Source organism: Rhinolophus hipposideros (assembly GCF_964194185.1).
Source record: "Rhinolophus hipposideros genome assembly, chromosome: 5".
NCBI classification, from domain to species: domain Eukaryota; kingdom Metazoa; phylum Chordata; class Mammalia; order Chiroptera; family Rhinolophidae; genus Rhinolophus; species Rhinolophus hipposideros.
In genome coordinates this window covers 59,284,593-59,303,756 of record NC_138051.1, presented here as the reverse complement: position 1 = coordinate 59,303,756, position 19,164 = coordinate 59,284,593, and the positions used below count along the sequence as shown (strand labels likewise).

Genomic DNA, 19,164 nt, shown 5'->3' with positions numbered 1-19,164 from the left:
GGTCCCAGGTCTGGCCTAAGCTGTAAGGTACCAGGTCCAGCTCCCAGGTCCAACAGCCTTCCTGACCCACCTCAAGATTAATGTGGCCACGGATGAATTCTCATTTATGCGAAACCTGCTACCTACTTCCTCACTTCCCCAGGAGAGCCTCCACCATCCACCCAGCTGCAGAACCTGGCCACCACCAGAACCCTTCTCTCCTCACTCCTGACATTCAAGTCACAGCCACAGTACCTCCCACACAACTCGATGTCATCACCTCTCCTTCCCAGGCAGTGTCAGCCATCCAGACCCCTCGCTAGAACTGTGCTCCTCACGCCCCAGCTCCCAGTCTCCAGTCCTGCCTCTTCTCATCCACCCTCGCTGTAGAGGAAAGGATCTGAAATGCAATACGATGGAGCCAGGCCCTGCCCTATACCCTTGATCTGCTTCCCATTGTTCTCGGGATGAAGGCCCTCCTCGGCAAGGATCCCTTTCCCGGGTGGCTCTGTTGCTTTCTCCCTCACTCTGCCGCTCTCTCACTGAAATTGTTTCAGTTCCTCCAAACTCCTGCGTCTCTCTGGATGCCAGACCTCCTGCCTGGCTGTTCCCACTGCTTGGAACACTCTTTCCCACCGCCGTGTGTGTCCTGTTGTCTCCTGCTCAGACTTCATGTCAGCCCCTAAGTCCAAAGTCACAGCTAGGACGTCCATCTTCCAGAAGCCTTGTCTGACCCCACCCGCGCCGGTCTCAGCCCGCACAATACTCAGAAGTTGGTCTCCATCACTACTCACCAATCTGCCCTCCTCCACCCCTGCGTGAGCCCTGCTAGAGCGGAGTTTATCCGTTCCTGCCCACACAGTGTGCTGCTCACAGCCAGGAGTTATTACATGTTCGAACGGAAGAGAGGGAAAGTGACTTTTCGAAAGCCACAAAATCCAAGACAGTGATAATGCCAGAATTGCAATCTGCATCCCCCCTACCCCACCCAACTTGGAAAGAATTCGCGGCTCGCTACCCTCTTATCCCACCGATCATTTAATTCCTAGTGTCGAGGGCCACAGAGTTGCATAATAGGAAGAGACATCTTCCATCGTCGGAAGTTAGGACGTGAACCCTCAAGCCTTCCTGTCCCCACGAACAAAGGAACCCCGCCTCGCCTCCTGCCCAGGGGAGCATTTGGGTCAGGTTAGTCATTCCCCAGGTCCCTACCCGACCCTAGACCATTATCCCGGCTTCCGCCAGCGGAGGCAAAGCTTGCCGCCCCCCGAAATGCAGGCGACCCCAGCAAACGGCCTTCCGCACAGGCCACCCGCGCTGCGCGCGCAGGCCTCCGCCCCGCTCCTCCCCGGGGACGGTAAGATCACCGCGCCCCGCCTTCCTCAGGGTGGCCCCGCCTCCCCTGCTGCCTCGCTCCCGTGTCCCTCCCTCCGCTGCCCTCCTCCTCGGCCCCGCCCCCGGGCCCGGCCTCCGCCCGCGCCTCCAGCCCTGCGCTCCCCTGCCCGCCCGCCCTAGGCCGCCCCCGCGCGGGGTATTTGTCACCGCCGCCAGGCCAGTCGAGCGCTTCTCTGACCCGGGAGAGCAAGGCGGAGGGGCCAGCTGACGGCGGGGCAGCCATGGAGGCAGCGGTGCGGAGGCGGCAGCACGCGGGAGCAGCGGGCGGCCAGGGCGCGCAGCCGGGCGCCTCCTTCCTGCAGGCCAGGTGGGAGCGCGCAGGCCAGGCGCAGCGGCACCGCGTCCCCCACCCCCACGTGACCGGTGCGATCGGCCGGGGGCAGACCTTGGTGCAGCCGGGCCGGGGTGGGCGGGATGCTGCCTGTGGGGTCGGGCTTCCCTGCGCTACCCTTGCAGCTGCTCCTCGCCTGAGCCCCGCCTCCCGTTCCGTTCTCTTCCTGGGGGCCCCATGGGCCCAGGGAAGTTCAGCGTTTCCCCACGATGGGGCCACGAGGCGGCTGTAGGACAGTCGCTCAGCTGGGAAGAGCTCTCCAGGGCCCTTAAAAAACTCGGGGTGGGGGCTGCGGGACCAGAGGACACCACCGCTCACTCGGGCCCCCAGCGCACCCGCAAGCCCGGGAGCCACCTTCCAAGTTCTTGGAGTCCCTCCAACCCTGAATAGGACTTGGATTCTGGTATTAATCAGGAGGCTCACGCCTTGCCCCCGGGAACCCAAGAATTTGAGAATGTAAATGGCAGAAACAGCAGCAGAAGTGCGGACGCCCCCCTCCAGACAAAGAATGAGGAAGGGCTTTCCTCACACCGCCGCTGCTCCCTTCTCTCTCCGAGGGGAAGACGTTATTGGTTGTTGTAAGTTGGTGCCAGGCGAGGCAGAGGAAGAGGCATGGAAGCCGCCTTTTAATCTTTCCCTCCATTCTGCTTTCATCCTGTTTTAGACTAGACACATCATTGCGTTTTGCAGGCATTCATTATGCATGTCTGGTGTGCCCAGAGCTCTGCCTGGCACTAAAGGGGTGGGCAAGGTGAACCGGGAGGAGCTCACAGTCCAGAAGGAGCTGGGAGGTCATCTTGGAGGACTTCGTGGGGGAAGTGGCACTTGAGCCGAGTCTCAAAGGACTCGGTAGGTGACAAAGGGAAGAAAGGCTGTTCCAGCGAGGAGAGTTTGGGGAAAGGCAAGAAGTGCAATGAGGCTGGGGCTTTCTGGGTGTACAGTGGCAGGAGGATGGAGAATAATTGTGAAGGACCTTTCATGGCAGCAGGGCTGGGACTGCTGCCCAATTTGCACAATTAGAATGCAGAATTTAAGGAGACACTTTCAGGACGGGGTATAACCCTCAGAGTGCCTACGTAAGTGTTGGACCCTGTGTGCCGTACTTGCCTGACCCTAGTGCCTACTCTAAACGGCAGGTTAAGGATGCAGCCGTTATTCTGTGGGTACAGGAGAGCCGTGGAAGGTTTGTGAGCACAGAGGAAATTCGAGGAAGTTTGTAGTATGATTTGGGATGCAGGGAGAAGTCTGAGAGTCTTGACTGAAGTTAGCTCTCCTGCTACTGAGGGACATCTCTGATCAGAATCCCTTTCAAGTTAGGAATCTGACTGCCCTGAACTATAGAAGCCCAATTAAAACTATGGGTATCAGATATGGTCACCACTTTATCTCATGTGTGGGCCTTCTATGTCCAGCATCTTGCTCGTTTTTGTGTGTGTTTTCTGTATGGGCAAACTGAGGTCCCGAGAGGTTTCATCATTTGCTGGCAAGAACCAGGGCCTAAACCCAGGGCTTCTAACTTCTGGTTTCTGCTCTTACTACACTTGGCTGCTAAGGAAAAGGCTGCTAAAGAAGCAATGTCCTTCTTTACTTCTGCATGAGCCCCCACCTCCCATTCCCTTCTTTTCCTGGGGGTATCCTGGGTCCAGTGAAGTTCAGTGTCCCAGTTAGGAGACCAGCTAGGATACTTCCTGGGGATGTGAGGAGCTGGCTCTCTCCCGGCGTGTCTCTGCCCCATCACTGGGTGCGTCTGGGCCCATTCTCAGCGTCACTGCTGCTCTTGACAGTAGGTAGACTCATTCTGTTTCCTAGGATGCTTGAATTTCCTTTGCTGCATCTATGCTTTGCTTACATACCTCTAATAACAAGATGCTCATTACCTTTCAAGGTAATCCATTCCTGCTCCATTGACTCTGTGTGTGTGTGGTAAAGTAATACATGCCCATGATTAAATGGAATAGCACAGAAGGGCTTAGAGTAAAAAGCAATGGCCCCTGTTATACCACTTCTTGGCACCAGAGACATGTTAGCGTCTTTTAGCTGTTTCTACCCAAGTTAAATTCACATTTCCAAATAATAACAAACACTGTATAGCAGTTTCTGTGGAGCAGGCCCTGCTCTAAGTTTTTGCACATGTTAATTCAACAACTCTTGAGGTAGGATCTACTATTATCCTCTATTTTACCAATAAGAACATTGAGGTCCAGGAGGTTAAGTAACTTATTCAAGATTTGGTTAGTGGCAGAGCTCTGGGATATGAACCTCGGTGGCCTCCAAAGTCTACACTCTTAAAAGCTATGCTCAACTGCTATTTTTTGGTTTATCAATTTTACCCTCTAAGCTAATGTTTACCAACTGATTATTCCCTGTTATGATTTGGCTCACTCATCTTCTTCACAAGATGGTGTTTTTAATCACTATTTTTAGTTTTTGTAGCTTTAGGGAATATGCATATACCATTATTTCTTTTTTGATCAACTGTATGCAGTATCCTTTGATTACTTTTTAAAAGGCGTATATTAGCCCCCTGTCCTAACTGTTAGCTGTCTTTACCCTTTTCCCCAACTTCTGTTATATGTAGTTTTACCTTCATGTTCTCAAGGTTGACAATATTTACCTACTGTTTTTTAACCATAATTGGCTTCAATGTTTTATCTGTGGATTGATTCTAAACTTTGAAAATCAATATACATATTTACACTAGTTAAGCCATGTAGTTATTGTTCTCTACAGAGCCAAGTAATGTTTTAACAATTACATTTGCTATCTTATGTTGCTTTTGTTATGCCTGGAGTTTCTAATTGCTTTTCTTTTTTTCTCTTATTTGCCTTCATTTCCTCGTTTTTCTGTTCAAATTTTGCATCGTGTCATGATGAAATAGGGATTTCACCTTTCCTTATATAGGACCAAAATCAGCCCTTGTATAGTCCGCATTCATGGTCCCCGCTTGACTCCACCATGGCTGAGACCCCTTCCTTTCCTGCTAAGCAGTCTCACAGGTGCTGCTGACTGCTTTGAATATTTCAGCTGTATAGTGCACACTCCCCAACTGTTGTAGGATCAGTTGCCCCATATGGTAGACTTGTAAAGCTGTGGAGGAGAGAAAAGGCCAGCCTTGTTTTGGGTTACCTACCGTTGTGCTTTCACCATTGCTTGTAGCAGTAGTTTCTGAGGATTGAGACCTAGAGCTGGCATAGGCTGGGGGATCAGTGTGTGAAGTCTGTGGAGTCAGCAAGTTGGCACAAGCTTGAGGTTGTTCATTCCCAGGACGGGCTGGAGCAGAGGATGCCTTCACCTTCCACGATCTGCCTCCTGTGGTAAGAGACCCAATAGAAGAAAACCAGTCAGGTGCTGATCAACCTTGATTCCCAAGTTGGGCGTCTGTCCTATACCTACCCTTGTTTCCCTGCTCAGCAAAGCCAGGCTGGACTAATGACAAGGATTCCCACTGACTGAGGTGCCTCCAGAGGTGGAAGAGAAAATAGTTACTGAGTCCTAGTATGGTCACAGCTTCTAGAGACCCACACCTAATTGCTTTTCCAGGCTTTCAAAATGCCTTTATTCCCTGTACCAAACATCTTTCTCTTTGCCCAGTTTGGAGGTTTCCGGAGCAAAACACTGAGGGCTCTTATCTTCCTCCATCCAAGTTCTTCAGGCTTGGAAGTTATCAATGTCTGTTTTTTGAGGCCTTGCCCTGATGGTCACAATAGGAAAGGGCCGGGGTGGGGCCTTTATGTCAGTCACTGGGCTCAGATCCCTGAGCCGTCCTCACAGTTTGTTTCTGAATATCTACCCAATCTGAAGGCCCAGCCAGCCCCTCCTTTCTCTTCCTCCACCATAAGCCAGGCGTCTCAACTCCATGTAGTGCCTTTCTCACTTCCACCTCCAAGCCTTTGATCCTGCTTTCCTGTCTGGTTAAACCCACCCATCCATGCTTTGAGGCTCCCTTCCTTCTGCATTTTTCATACTGCTCCAGGCTGCACTGATCCCTCTCTAACTTGATCTCCTAATTTGCTGCATAGCTTGTTGTAATGATCAGAAACAGACTGGCAAGTGATCAACAACACAAGTCTTAAATTCATATAGACCCAGGCTTAAATTGTATGCTATTCAGGACTCTTGGGTTGCAAGTGACAGAAAGCCAGTGTGAACTGCAGCACCTGTGGCAAAGGGGAATGTATTCGCTCTTGTGGCCAGACCACTGGTCTTTGAGATGCCTGGGACTGGGAATTTTTCTCCGCTTTTTTCTTGATTCGTTTAAGCAGGGCTACTGCTTCATTCTCACCTGGCTGTCCCTTGAAGCTGGAACCTTGGCCACAGGCAGCTCTAGGTTGCTATGCTTTGTGCCCCAGCACCAGAAAGGAAGGAGTTTTCTCCACCATCTCAAATTAGAAAAGTCCCACTTGGGCCGGCCTGGGTCACCAGCCCTTCCTGTGGCTAAGGAAACATCATTTCTTACCAGAAGAAGCAGGAGTGGGAAATAGGCTCACCAAAGGAATACTTGCTGCAGCTCCTTACTACAGGGGTGACCTTGGCTAAGCACTTATCCCCTATAGGCCTCAGTCTTCTCTTCTGTAAAACAGGAGGGTAAAAGCGCTGCTTTCTGGTATTGCTATGAGGATGAGAGGAGATGGTACAGGTGGTGTTTAACATAGCACACGTCAGACTCGATCAGTGATGAGAGGACACGAAGACTTAGCTGACCTGGGAAAGGCCCACTCCACCTGTCTTGCCGGCAACTGGAGGATGATGAGATCCCCCAGACGCTTGCCTTCTGGGTCGTAGGGTTGCTCTACTAGCCTAGTGTAGGCCATTCTTGAAATTGGCTGAAAAGGATCCGGGAAAGTCATGGAATAGCAGCCTTGACAGAGGAAAACCTCTGTGGTGCCTCTAAGCTAATGTTTGCCACTAAAAAGAATGAATAACTGGTAATTGGGGTTGTTTCAAATCAGCCATAAATCACTGAACATAAACCAGATCTGAGCTGAGAACTGTGGAAAATATGAATTTGTGTCACACAGCTCCTGTTCTTGGCACAAATGGGACAATAAAACACGCCTCCATCATCTTAGGAAGTAGTGAGTTGCTTGTCACTGGAGGTGTGCAAGTAGTGACAGGGAGCTGTGAAGAGGATTTGGACTCTGATTGGGAGGTGGGTGAACTGAGAGAAACTTAAACGTCACTCCTCTTGAGGGTCTAGATAAGAAGACAACTCCAGCCCCCTGAGGCCATGGCCAGGCTGGCAGTTAGAGACGAAGCACTCCCTGTATGGGACTGGTGGGACTTTGGGAAAAGCTTCATCAGGGGAGCCTTTCCGGAGGAGGTGGCATGTGCACTGCCCCTTGAACTTTAGCTCGTCTGTGAAGAGCAGAAGGGCAACCACTGAGACGAAGCACTCCCTGTATGGGACTGGTGGGACTTTGGGAAAAGCTTCATCAGGGGAGCCTTTCCGGAGGAGGTGGCATGTGCACTGCCCCTTGAACTTTAGCTCGTCTGTGAAGAGCAGAAGGGCAACCACTTTGCAGGAAGAACAGCCATCCGAAGATGTGTTGTCAGACAATGCTCCACTTAGGCCATAGGTCTCACATTGACTTATGCCTGCTGCTTCCTTCTTAAGTTTCATTATGGCTTGGTGAGCAGAGGGGTACCAGCAGCCCAATTCTTCCCTCCTCATTGTTCAGGAACCCAGGGGGAGGGAGGCCCTATTCCTTCTAGTCTGTAGTCTAGAAGGCAAATCTCAGTAGAGGGCTCATTGGTCCAGCTCAGCTCACATACCCATCCCACAAACCAATCACTGTGGACACAACTATGAGACAGGTTCAAAACACAAGCTCAAGCTTCATTTAGGGTCACATATTTATTTAGCTATCCTGGCAAGTTACTTAATACCTTGGGCGTGTTTTTTCACCTATAAAATGGGGGTGATATTCGAACCTCAAATGGTTTCTGAGTTAATACATGCAAACAGCCATACTAGTTCCTGGGTGTATTAAGTTCGATAAAGTTTAGCGGCTATCCTCCATCACTGCGTTTCAGGTGTTTCAGCCGCATTTACATCCTTCGCCCCATTTGATGTCCTCATTATTTTATAGGTGAGAAAACAGCTATTATACATGTTTGGCAGCTTCCTTCCTGAATCACAGAGAAGCTAAGGTCAGGGCAGCTGGAATCCACTACCAGGACACCTTACTCTTGGCCGCAGGCCCAGACCCCAGTATTTCCTGCAAAATCTTTTTCCTACAACTTAATCATGTGTTTCCTCCTGCCCCCAAATCCCCAGACATTTTTGTGGCTCACTGGGGGAGGGGGAGAGATTCCCATGGTTGGAGAGAAGAAGCTCTGACCCCTCTTGTCTGGTTCCTTCTCAGGCACAGCTCTGTCAAGGCTGATGAGGCTGCGGGCACGCCTCCCTTCCACCTTGACCTCTGGTTCTACTTCACCCTGCAGAACTGGGTTCTGGACTTTGGCCGCCCAATCGCCATGGTGAGTGTAAAGCTGCGGACAGAGCCTGGGCAGCAGGGAAGAGACTTAGTGTGAGTTCAGTTAGCTGAGTGACCTTAGATAAGTCACTTCCCCTTCTGGTAAACTGAGAATAGGCCTGGATGCTTTCATGTCCTTTGACTCTGTGACTATGGCCAGTGAGGCAACTGCCAGTAAGTGGGGGTTGGGGGAGGTGGGGCGCTGGGGGATCTGAATAGTCTTATTATGCCCTGACTCTCGCCGGGGAATTGGTAGCTCTGAACAGTTATACTGTGCCCTGCCTATATCCTGCATCCAGGTTTAACCAAATCAGCAAACCAGAGGGATGTGGGAAAGAAAGCAGGGCCTCCCCACCCGCCTTCCCCAAAGCCTTGGGATAGTATTTATTTCTGGAGGCAAAGTGTATAGGCTAATTTTAGATATTATGTATGACACTGAGCCTCAAGTAATTTTTAGTGCCATCTGGTGAAACCGTCCCCTTCCCTCTAAGACTATTTCATGCATCAGTTACAGTGATGGCCTCCATGGAGGAGGTTAATACCAGAAGACCACCAAAACCTCTCCCGTGTACTAAATAGGCAGGTAGGTAGGTAAGTAGGTAGATGACAGAATGTGAAAAAAATTGAGCGAGTTACCACCATGTACCAAGTTGTTAATTTTTGTGTGGGAGTGGTAAAAATAACAATACTGCTGAAACTGACACCTGTACATGCTAGTAATAATGCAAATTAGCAAAGCCCTTTTGGAAAGTGGTTTGTCAAGGTGATAACTCGTACCTAGAATAGTGTCTGGCATAATAAGTACTCAGTACGCTTTTATTGAATGAATAATAACAACAGTAAGATAGAAATAGCAGTTAATATACATTGAGTGCTTACTCTGTTCTAAGCTCTTTATATGTTTAAACTCATTTAGTTCTCACATCAACACTATTATCAATCTCAACTTTATAGATGAGAAAGACTTGCGAATACAGAGAGTAAGTAACTGGCTCAAGCTTACCCAGCTAGCAAGTGGAGTAGCCAGCCTCTGCACCCAGGCAGTCTGGCCCCAGAGCCCCACCCGCTTCCTAGCATGAATATATCCAGAACCCTGATATGTTCATCCCTCCTGACCCAGTAAGACCCCTTCCAAGAATCTGCCCTGACACTCAATCAGCAATAAGACAACAGCCTCTCTACCCAAAGATGTTCATTGCAGCATTGTTTACAGGAGCTAAAACTTGGAAGTGAGTTCAGTGTCCAGTAGTAGGGACTGGGTAAATCAACTTTGCTGTATCCAGTAGGGAATGTTACCTGGCCATTAAGCAGCAATTATGGATACTATAGAGCAACCTGGAATGTTTAAGGAGAAAAGTGCCTGAGGGGTGTATGCATACTCACTGATTGCAAGTCAGTAACAATCCTAATCTTGTATACATGGGTCAAAGACGAAGGGATGAAGAAAAGCTTTCCTGGCAGTGTGTCAGGGAGGAGTTACGCTGGATGCTGGTTCTCCCTTCTGCAGACATTCTGTAAGGTTTACATGATTTTTTAATGTAGGAGAAAGAAAAGGGAGGTTTGGGTGACTATGGGCAAGTCACTGTCACATGGGCTTCAGCTCTCTCACGTGTAAGAAGACTGTGAAGGAGCTGCTCTGAGCCCCCTTCCAATGTGAAGGTCCCACACATTGGTAGATGAAGGAGCTGCCCATCAACCTGGTGCTCTGGGGAGGGGGAGAAGAGGCCAGGAGCTGGCTGGTGGCTCTGCTCACTCACTAGGACTCAGACTCAACTGGCCTAATGGGGGTTTTCTGTTGGGCAAATCATTTCCCCCATCCTGCCTATATTGCTGGATCCATTCTAACCCCAAGTGGGCCCATTGGGAGAATATCTAGTTGAAAAGCTGGTGTATACACTGGTGCTTTTCAAATATATACATGATAGTCCCAAACTACTAATAACTACAAAATAAAACCTTTACAGTTATCCAAGTAATATGTAGTAGTTGTAACGAGGCAGTTCATACCCAGGTATATAAAGAAGTGAGACTCCCCCTTTCCAGGCCCACCCCTGACGGTTTAGGGCACATCCTTTCCCTCCTTTCTCTATTCGCACAAACGTACATACACATCGTTTATCTTTATCTAGCCAAAATGAGATTTTACTTTATGCCTTATTCTATAACATGCTTGTTTTACTTTATCATGGATATCTCTTCATGTCAATACGTATAAGGTGTCATATCTGTTAATGGCTACTTAACCTCTATAGTAAATATGTACCATAGTGTATTCAGCTAGTCCTGTTTGGTTGAAAAGTTGGCCTATATCTGGTATTTTGCTATCACAAAGAGTGTTTCAGCCACCATATATATCTTGCTATGGATAAAGATACAGAAATACACACACATAAGAAAGGGAAACAGAGAGACTGAGATTCCTGTATCCTAGAAGTTGTATTTCTGCAGATTAGTTTTATCCAATATGGCATTTTCTAATTAAAAGAGAGAAAATTTAAAATTTTTGATTGAAATTTTATGTTATTACACATATTTTCAGTCAATGGATACTGGAAGTATAGTTTGGCTGTGTGTGTGTGTGTGTGTGTGTGAGAGAGAGAGAGAGAGAGAGAGAGAGAGAGAGAGAGAGAGAGAGAGAGAGAGAGAAAGAGAGATGTTTGACCGCGAATAGGGGTTTTCACACTGACCCCAACAAGGCCAGGACTCACTGGAATAGACCAGTAGGCGGAGTGAGGGCATTCCAGACGTAAGAACTGCCCAGTGGCCTGCCTCCTCTCTCAGGGGAGGTAGGAAAGGAAGAACGGAAGCTACTTTGTAGCACTCACTTATTTCCTCCTTTATTTCCTAATGTATACTTTTGATCTGATTTGGAAGCAGTGCATCTGCTCCGTGGACAGAGCATTTTCCCACACCTCGGCCTAGTGGCCGGGAGAGCTTGTCATCATCTTAAGACCTGGAACACCAGGTCCCTAAGGATCCATGTAGACCACATGGGCCACATTTCTTGTGTTACAGATGGGGAAACCAAGGCCTAGAGAGGGGAAGGACTTGCCCAGGCTCAGCAAGACAGTTGTTGGCACAACTGAGTCCCAAAGGAGCCTCCAACTACCAGGCCAGTACCCAGGAACATTTATTTAGGACCCACTGGGAGAGGGCTACAGGGTCAGGCCTGGATTTGCATCTACTGTGTGCCTGGGGACAAGTCCGTTTACCTTCTCTGGGACTCAGTTTCTCTGTCCAGAAACATTTTCACCCTGGGGCTGCCGAGAGGATCCTGAGAGATCACAGAAAGAATTAAGAATGTGTGAAAGAGGTGGGGGCTGACCCCTGCGGGCCTTGGGGGGCTGTGCCTGCTGACCGCCATTTCTCCCCTTGCTCCCCAGCTGGTGTTCCCTCTCGAATGGTTTCCGCTCAACAAGCCCAGCATGGGGGACTACTTCCACATGGCCTACAACATCATCACACCCTTTCTCCTGCTCAAGGTACAGTCCAGGCTACCTGCTGTCCCTTCCAACCCTCATTCCCTCCTCCAGCCAGCAGGGAGCTGGTGACAAGCTCTTGGAGTGCCCTGAATCAGGCTGTGATAGAGGGACACATCAGGAGTGTAGGGATCTAGGAGAGGCAGGGCTGCCTCTGGCTGGGAGGGATGGAGAAGGACTCCCCAAGGAGGGGAGTTTGTTTTGGGCTTCAGCCTGTTGTGCCAGGAGGCGAAGTGGGAGAAACATTCAGGAAAAAGGACCTGAAGACAAGGCCATGCTTGGGAACCATAATACATTTAGGGAGGCTGAGGCAGGAGTGGCCGGGTGGCCCCCAGAAGAGGTCAGGGACCAGTTGGGAAGGCAGATGGGGGCCAGGTGACAGAAATGGCAGCAACGGAGGGTGAACTCTATCCTATGGCCCAGAGATCCCTGACTTTGACATGGCCCCAGGAACACACAGTTAGCCAGGGCTTTGCAGTTTGACAAATAAGGGCTCTTAAAATAACGATCACTGTCTACTATCCCCATCTTGTTGTTCTTAGAAAGACATTTCAAATCTCTAAAAGTTAGAGATGTATCATCTCAGCATTTAGAGGAGTCTTTTTAGTTAAATAATTTAGTTTCAGCCGCATCTTGGTCATTTTCTTCATGTTTGCCGTGAACCAATCGCTCAGAAATTGGACGATCTCTTCAGCAGGCCAGCCCAGCCCCCCAGGGGCACGACTGGCAGTGGGAGGGCTGAGCCTGGGGCCCCAGCACCTGTGTTGAAGGCCTGGCCTCACCTCCAGCAGGGGGCTTGTGTGTGACCTTGGGCAATGAGCCAGCCCCTCTGAGTCTGTTTCCTTTCTGGGAAAAAGGGGTGCTGTTCCCCTGGCCCTGCTGGGTTCACAGGGATCATGTGAGACTCTGAAGGTGGGGCTGGCCCACTCTAGGGACTCACCAGTTTGTGAGTGACTTTCCAGCTGGTGGCAGCCACCCCAGCCCAGGTGCAAGGGAGGGATGCAGAGGGCGTCTTGTGTTGTGAGGGCGGCCGGGTCATGCTGCGGGGCCTCCCTCTGACCTCAGCTCATCGAGCGGTCGCCCCGCACCCTGCCGCGCTCTGTGGTCTACGTCAGCATCATCACCTTCATCATGGGCGCCAGCATCCACCTGGTGGGCGACTCAGTGAACCACCGCCTGCTCTTCAGTGGCTACCAGCACCACCTGTCTGTCCGCGAGAACCCCATCATCAAGAATCTCAAACCAGAGACCCTGGTGAGTCTGCCTCCCCCACCCCATGTAAAGCCTGAGGGCACAGCCTGTCCTGAAGGCGGAAGCGATTCCCCAACCTAGCACTTTGTGTGACCCGCTGAAGGCAATACGCTGGTGAGGACAGTGTCCCCCGCCAAGCTAGGACACTTGTGTTATTAGTAAGGGGCATATTAGCTGGCTCCCACCTGGGCCCCCTGCTACTACTGGCAGGCAGGGAATGAGAGCAGTTGGGGACAGGCCCCAACGTTGGGGGCAGGAGGGTGGCTAGAGGGCTGCGTGGGCCAGCCCCCTTCCGGAGCACCTTCCTCTAACCCTGTCGCCCCTGTGTCCTCAGATCGACTCCTTCGAGCTGCTCTACTACTACGACGAGTACCTGGGCCACTCCATGTGGTGAGTGATGGGGCCAGTCTGTCTACGCAGGCCCCCCGCCAGCTCTGCCACCGGCCTCGGGGGACACTGGAAAAAACTCTGGGCCTCGGGCCTCCAGGTGTCAAATGCAGTGGCTAAAATGGCGTTCTCTTCGCCTAAGGGGAGGCCGTGATCTCGGCTGGGGTGACGCGCTGGGGCCCGCTTCCCTCCGCCTCCTTCCAGCCCTGCGGTGCCGGCGGCGGCCACTAGAGGGCAGCGAGCGGCCGTCCCGCGCTCTCCCGGTCCCTGGGAGCCTGCGGCTGAGGCTGGTGGGGGAGGCACAGGCCGTTGTGCTGATAAACAACCTCACAAACGGGGGACCCAGACCCGGGAGATTCAAGGCCCCAGGAGGGAACAATCATCAGTTCCAAACCCCACTTTACACAGGATAAACTGGGAGGCAGTGGGAGGAGGTTTGACCATGGGTTGACAGCTAGTTAATGACAGAGCCTGCCCTGGAGCTGGGTGGCTGTAATGCAGGGTCTCTGCTCCCGCTCCCCGTACAAGAACACAGGACATGGTGAGGCCAAAAAGGAGCACCCACGGAGCCATGGATGGGGGATTCATACCACTATAGTCTCGCTGGCGGCTGGGTTGGAGACAGGAAGCAGGCTCCACACGATCTGCCGTCTGCTTCTCTACCAACCAACCAACTCTCTCACTAGCTGCAAGCTGCGCTTGCTAGTTCAGTCATGGCAGTTATATCAGTGGCTAATGGCTAACCGGTAACAGCTGACGGCCAACTAGGCACAGCTGATGGCCATCTACTACCCGAGCCAGCACCTTTCCACGCGAGGCCAAGAGCCTGGAAACTGCTCTCTGGGACTGTCCCCACAGTGGCCTCACTCCTGAGTGAGGTGAGCTCACTCATGTCACATGTGCCCTACACTTGTGTTTCCAGAGTCTATGTGGGGGTTATGGAAAATGGATCTGCCTGGCTCAGAGGGTCCTCTTGCCAGCTCTCTGTGACCTTTGCCAGAAGACGCTTCCTATGGAAGGCTGGGGAAAGGAGGCAGAGAGAGGCACAGAGGCCTCTTCTGAGACGTGAAATAGCAGGAGAGGGCATGGGAGTGTATGGGGGTCATATGAAGGGGGTGAGGAGGGTGGATAAGGAGACAAGATGGGATGTGAAAAAAGGGCTATGTGTGCATGTAAGAGACAGCTTGCATGCGTGGGAGAAGCAGCCTGTGGGGCGGAGAGAAGGTGGTCCTCTCAGGTGAGACGTGTGTGTGGGAGAGGACGAGGCTGTGGGCGCAGTGTGAGTGTAGGGGCATCACAGAGCTCCTTGGAGGCCCCCAGCAGGGGTTGTCCTCGTTTTTATTTACCTGGACCTCAGGCCTCTCCTTCCTAAGCCCTGCTGCGCATACCTGTTTCCAGGCCAGTGAGGTGCTGAGGCTGCTGGTGTTTAGTCTGTGCCTGAGGGCGAGGCACCCCCGTCACACACATGGAGTGAGCGAGGTGGCCAGAGCAGTGTGGGAGGCCCCCACACACACTCAGCCAGCCTGTGGGCCTCCCGTTTGCATGTGCCTGGGGAGCAGGCCTCATCGTCCTGCTTCCTTCCTGTCCCATCCTGGACCCCCAACGCAGGAAAGGCTGGCAGTGCTCTCCCGCAAACCAGGCGTTTGGTAAACCATGAAGCAACACTGCGTGGAAGGTGCAAGGAACCAGTACAAGGACTGGTGGGGAGAGGGCAGCACAGGGGGCAGGCCTCGAAGGCGCTGGTTTCCCTGTTGCAGGTACTTCCCCTTCTTCCTCATCCTCTTCATGTACTTCAGCGGCTGTTTCACCCCCACCCAAGCGAAGAGCTCGATGCCGGGGGCAGCCCTGCTCCTGGTGGTGCCCAGTGGCCTGTACTACTGGTGAGTGGACATTGGACCTGCCGTGGAGAATGGGAGGGGGCACTTAGTGAGCCAGGCAATAAAAATGTGCTCTTGACCACAGCTATTATGTGACCCCACGTGAAAAACCTCCCTTGTGGGGCCCCTGTCTCATGCACAGACCCTAAACACAACATGCACCCCTAAACATGGCTGCTAAATTCTTCTGGTGGTGGCCTGTCTGTTACCAGGAAGCTAGGCCTGAGTGTGGCCTCTCTATCCTCACGCCCCTCTACCCTGTGCCCCACCTTCCAGAACCCCAGCGCTACCTTGGGGCCAATAGAATCCATCTCCAACACTAAGCCCTGTAGAGCCCTGGCCGTGTGCTAGGTGCTGCCTCCGGAGCTGCAGGGAACCCTGGGAGACCTGCGACTGTGTCCCTGCCTTCAAGGAGACAATAATGGCAGCTCCCATAAGCTGTAACTGCATCCCCAAACTCAGATGCCTGTAGGAACCAAGCTGGTAACAGATGCGTCAAGCAGATATCAAGTGCGGCAACGGAGCGGTGGAGTCTACTGCAGAACAGAGCTCTCCACAGGGGACAGCTGCGTTTTCCTCTAGTCAGTTGTCCTGTGGAAACACAAGTCTAATGTGACCAGAGAAACCAGAAATCCACATTTTCAGGTCCTTTGTTATTTAAATGCTGGCAACAAACGCACATTTAAAAATAAATGTGAGCCACTCTCCAAGCCTAATCAATATGCTGCATGTGGCCTGTGGCTCAGAGGGGCGCGGTTCCCTGAGCCCTCTCATTAGATGAGCTCCTCTCACTGACTGGTGCCTGGGTGGAGGGAGGGACGCTGGGCGGCACGGGGCTGCCATGGCATCTGCCGCACCTCCCCTCCTGGCCTCTTCAGGTACCTGGTCACGGAGGGCCAGATCTTCATTCTCTTCATCTTCACCTTCTTCGCCATGCTGGCCCTCGTCCTGCACCAGAAGCGCAAGCGCCTCTTCCTGGACAGTAACGGCCTCTTCCTCTTCTACTCCTTTGCCCTCACCCTCCTGCTCGTGTCCCTCTGGGTCGCCTGGCTGTGGAACGACCCTGTGCTCAGGAAGAAGTACCCCGGCGTCATCTACGTCCCTGAGCCCTGGGCCTTCTACACCCTCCACATCAGCAGCCGACACTGAGTCCCTGGCTCTGTTGGGTGGGAGATGGGCTCTCTGAGCAGGGTGTGTGTGTGTGTGTGTGTGCATTGTGTATGCACGTGTGTGTGCACGTGTGTGCATGCGTTTCCACTCGTGTGTGCAACCTGTGACTGAGAACATGGGTGAGAATATGCATTGTGCAGATGTGTGTGTGTACATGTGCACATGTGCGTGTGTACGTGTGCACAGATGTGTGTGTGTACATGTGCACATGTGCGTGTGTACATGTGCCCAGATGTGCGTGTGTACATGTGCGCATGTGCGTGTGTACATGTGCCCAGATGTGCGTGTGTACATGTGCGCATGTGCGTGTGTACATGTGCACAGATGTGCTTGTGTACACGTGTGTGTGTACATGTGCGCATGCACGCATCTCCAGGAGACTTTTTCTGGTGAAGTTTGTTTGGTTTGGATCTTTTCAGGCTGGGGGTTAGTTCTAGGCGGTGTGTCCAGGTCAAGTTGCGGGCACTGCCTTCCTGTGCACCCGACTAGAGTCGGGGCCCCTCTCACTCTCACTGCTCAGGGCAGGGCTCGTCCCTTCTTCCTAGGAAGTCTTCCGGGAGCCATGCAGGAGAGGCCTGGGTGGGCAGAGTCAGGAGGGGACTTGGCCACCACCCGGCCGACTCCTCAGACCCACCCTGATTACATAGGTTACGGGAACCTTCTGTGTGTCACACCCCTTCTCTGGGCCTCATTTGTACTAGATGTGTCCAGAGTCCCAAAGTAGGTCAGTGGGGTGGACCAGATAACCTCTCAGAAGCCCTCTGCGGTCTTCTCTTGGGGCAGCCTAGGGATGGACAAGTAGTCCTACCCTGTCAGTGCTCTCCTACCCTGGGAGGGGTATGTGCACCTGAGACCCTCACCCCCACCTCAGGTTGCATGAGGTGTTGAGCCACCCGACCCCAAGGACCCAGAGGCCAGCCCCTTCCCCTAACCGCCAGTCTGACCTTAGAGGCCTCACTTCAGTAGCTCTCCAACCACCTCCCTCTGCCGGAGACTCTGTCTCCCACCTCTCCCTCCAGAATTGTTGCACCCTCTTCCTGTCATCCTGACTGCAGGTTTTGGAGCTGCAGCTGAAGACAGAGTTTTCAAACACTTGCACTATCCCTGAGCCCCTTTGGGTTGGGGGGAGGAGTATTGAGGCCCTCTCCAGTTGGCCTTGTCTCAGTCTGAATCTCATGCCTTCTGCCAGGCCCCTGCTCCCAGAAAAGGGAGGCCTTGTTCCCAGCAGGATGTCCACCCCAACCCCGCACCCCCTGCCTTCTACCAGGCCCTGGGGCCAGGTCTCCTCACACAGCTGCAGACAGCACAGCCTCATTTTGAGCCAGCACTGGCCCCCCACCTGTGCTCGTGGGTCTTGGGCCTGCCTTGCCTTCCCTGGGCACTGCCTCCTCTCCTGTGTTCTCAGGGAGCCCCAGGCCTCAGATTCTCCTTTCATGTTGGGGACGCTCTGCAGCCCCCTGAAGGGTCCCCCAACCCCTGGTCAGTTCCTGTGTGCTGGCAGCATCAGGTGGTGAGGTGTGAATAAAGGTGGTGTGAAGTCAAGCCTGGCTGGTGGCTGCTACTTAATTTGGGTGTGAACTGGGGAGGCAGGAGAGAAGTCCCTAGAGGAGGAGAGAGTGTGGCTGGTCTGGGCCCCAGAGTGCTGGCCAGATTCCAAAGGCCCACTCAATCCCATCTGGCTTACCGTGGCTGCTGCCCACTGGCCCTCCATGTCACTTTGTAGGATCCCGGGGTTGGGAAAGGGGGTGGGCAAGAAGAGCCTCAGTCAGTCCCAGCCTTCTTCCGAGGAGTCTGGAGGCTGTGGGGCTGGAGGGCTAAGTGAGGGCATCTCCAGACCTGTCCCTCAGAGATATCACAAGGAGCCTTCCAGCTGTACTATCAGCCCTTTCCAGAGGCTGAAGCAAAGAGGGTGCCCTTTGGGGGAAGGTGGGGAGAATGGTTTGTGGGGGGTTGGTCCTTAGTCTTGGGCAAGTCACTTCATCTTTTGAGGCCTCAGTTCTCGATCTTCAAAGGTCTCAGCTTCCATGCAGACAGTCACTGGGAGCTTACTGGGCTGCTGTATCAGACAATACAGAGGGGCCAGTGGCAGGAGATGGGCAGGGGCGTTCACACCATCATATGCCCTGTGCCCCGACCTGCCCAGCAACCTCATGTGTTTCCTTCCCTACCTCAAACCCCTGTCCGAGGCCTACTCACAGGACTTAATAGATAGCCTATGAGCAAGCACAGGCCTGCTGTGTGGGGCCTGAAGTTTATACAATTTGGGGGGCCTTTGATAAGAAAACATCTTTTAAAGTGAATAAAAAATTAGGTATGAAAGTGAATACAGTTGATAGTGGAACAATATAGGGTTTAGGGATACCAACCCCACACAAAGTCAGAAATTCACGTAGAACTTTTCAATCACCAAAAGCAACTACAGTAGGCCCTTCGTGTCCTCGGGTTTCACATCTACAGGTTCAACCAACTGTGGATCCAAACAGTATTTTCAATCCGTGATTGAAAATCCACAGATGTGAGGGCCAGCTGTACTAATAGCCCACTGTTGTCCGGAAGCCTTACCAATAACATAATTAACACATATTTTATCAGGCAGGGTGTCATGCGGGGTCTCTGGTCCTGCTCCCCACATAAGAACGCAGGACATGGTGAGGCCAAAAAGGAACACCCACGGAGCCATAGATGGGGGAGTCATACCACTGTAGTCTCGCTGGTAGCTAGGTTGGAGACACAGGAAGCAGGAGCCACACGATCCACAATCTGCCATCCGCTTCTCTACCAACCAACCTCACTTGCTAACAGCAGTCCGCGCTTGCTAG

The 19,164-nt window shown here is 52.3% G+C and overlaps 1 protein-coding gene across 2 annotated transcripts; it reads left to right on the top strand.

The window, feature by feature from the left end:
• The first annotated feature begins 1,477 nt into the window (after positions 1 to 1,477).
• Positions 1,478 to 17,892, top strand: CLN6 (CLN6 transmembrane ER protein). 2 transcript variants are annotated; one of them, XM_081050442.1, is made up of 8 exons: positions 1,478 to 1,681; positions 8,071 to 8,185; positions 11,197 to 11,293; positions 11,565 to 11,663; positions 12,726 to 12,914; positions 13,246 to 13,301; positions 15,056 to 15,178; positions 15,452 to 15,889. In XM_081050442.1, the coding sequence occupies exons 1-8, from the start codon at positions 1,596 to 1,598 to the stop codon at positions 15,524 to 15,526; spliced, it is 840 nt and encodes a 279-aa protein (XP_080906568.1). In that variant the 5' UTR covers positions 1,478 to 1,595; the 3' UTR covers positions 15,527 to 15,889. The 2 variants fall into 2 exon arrangements, with proteins under 2 accessions (XP_080906568.1, XP_080906567.1); XM_081050441.1 differs by lacking the exons at positions 11,197 to 11,293; positions 15,452 to 15,889 and adding an exon at positions 16,054 to 17,892.
• The last annotated feature ends 1,272 nt before the right edge of the window (positions 17,893 to 19,164 follow it).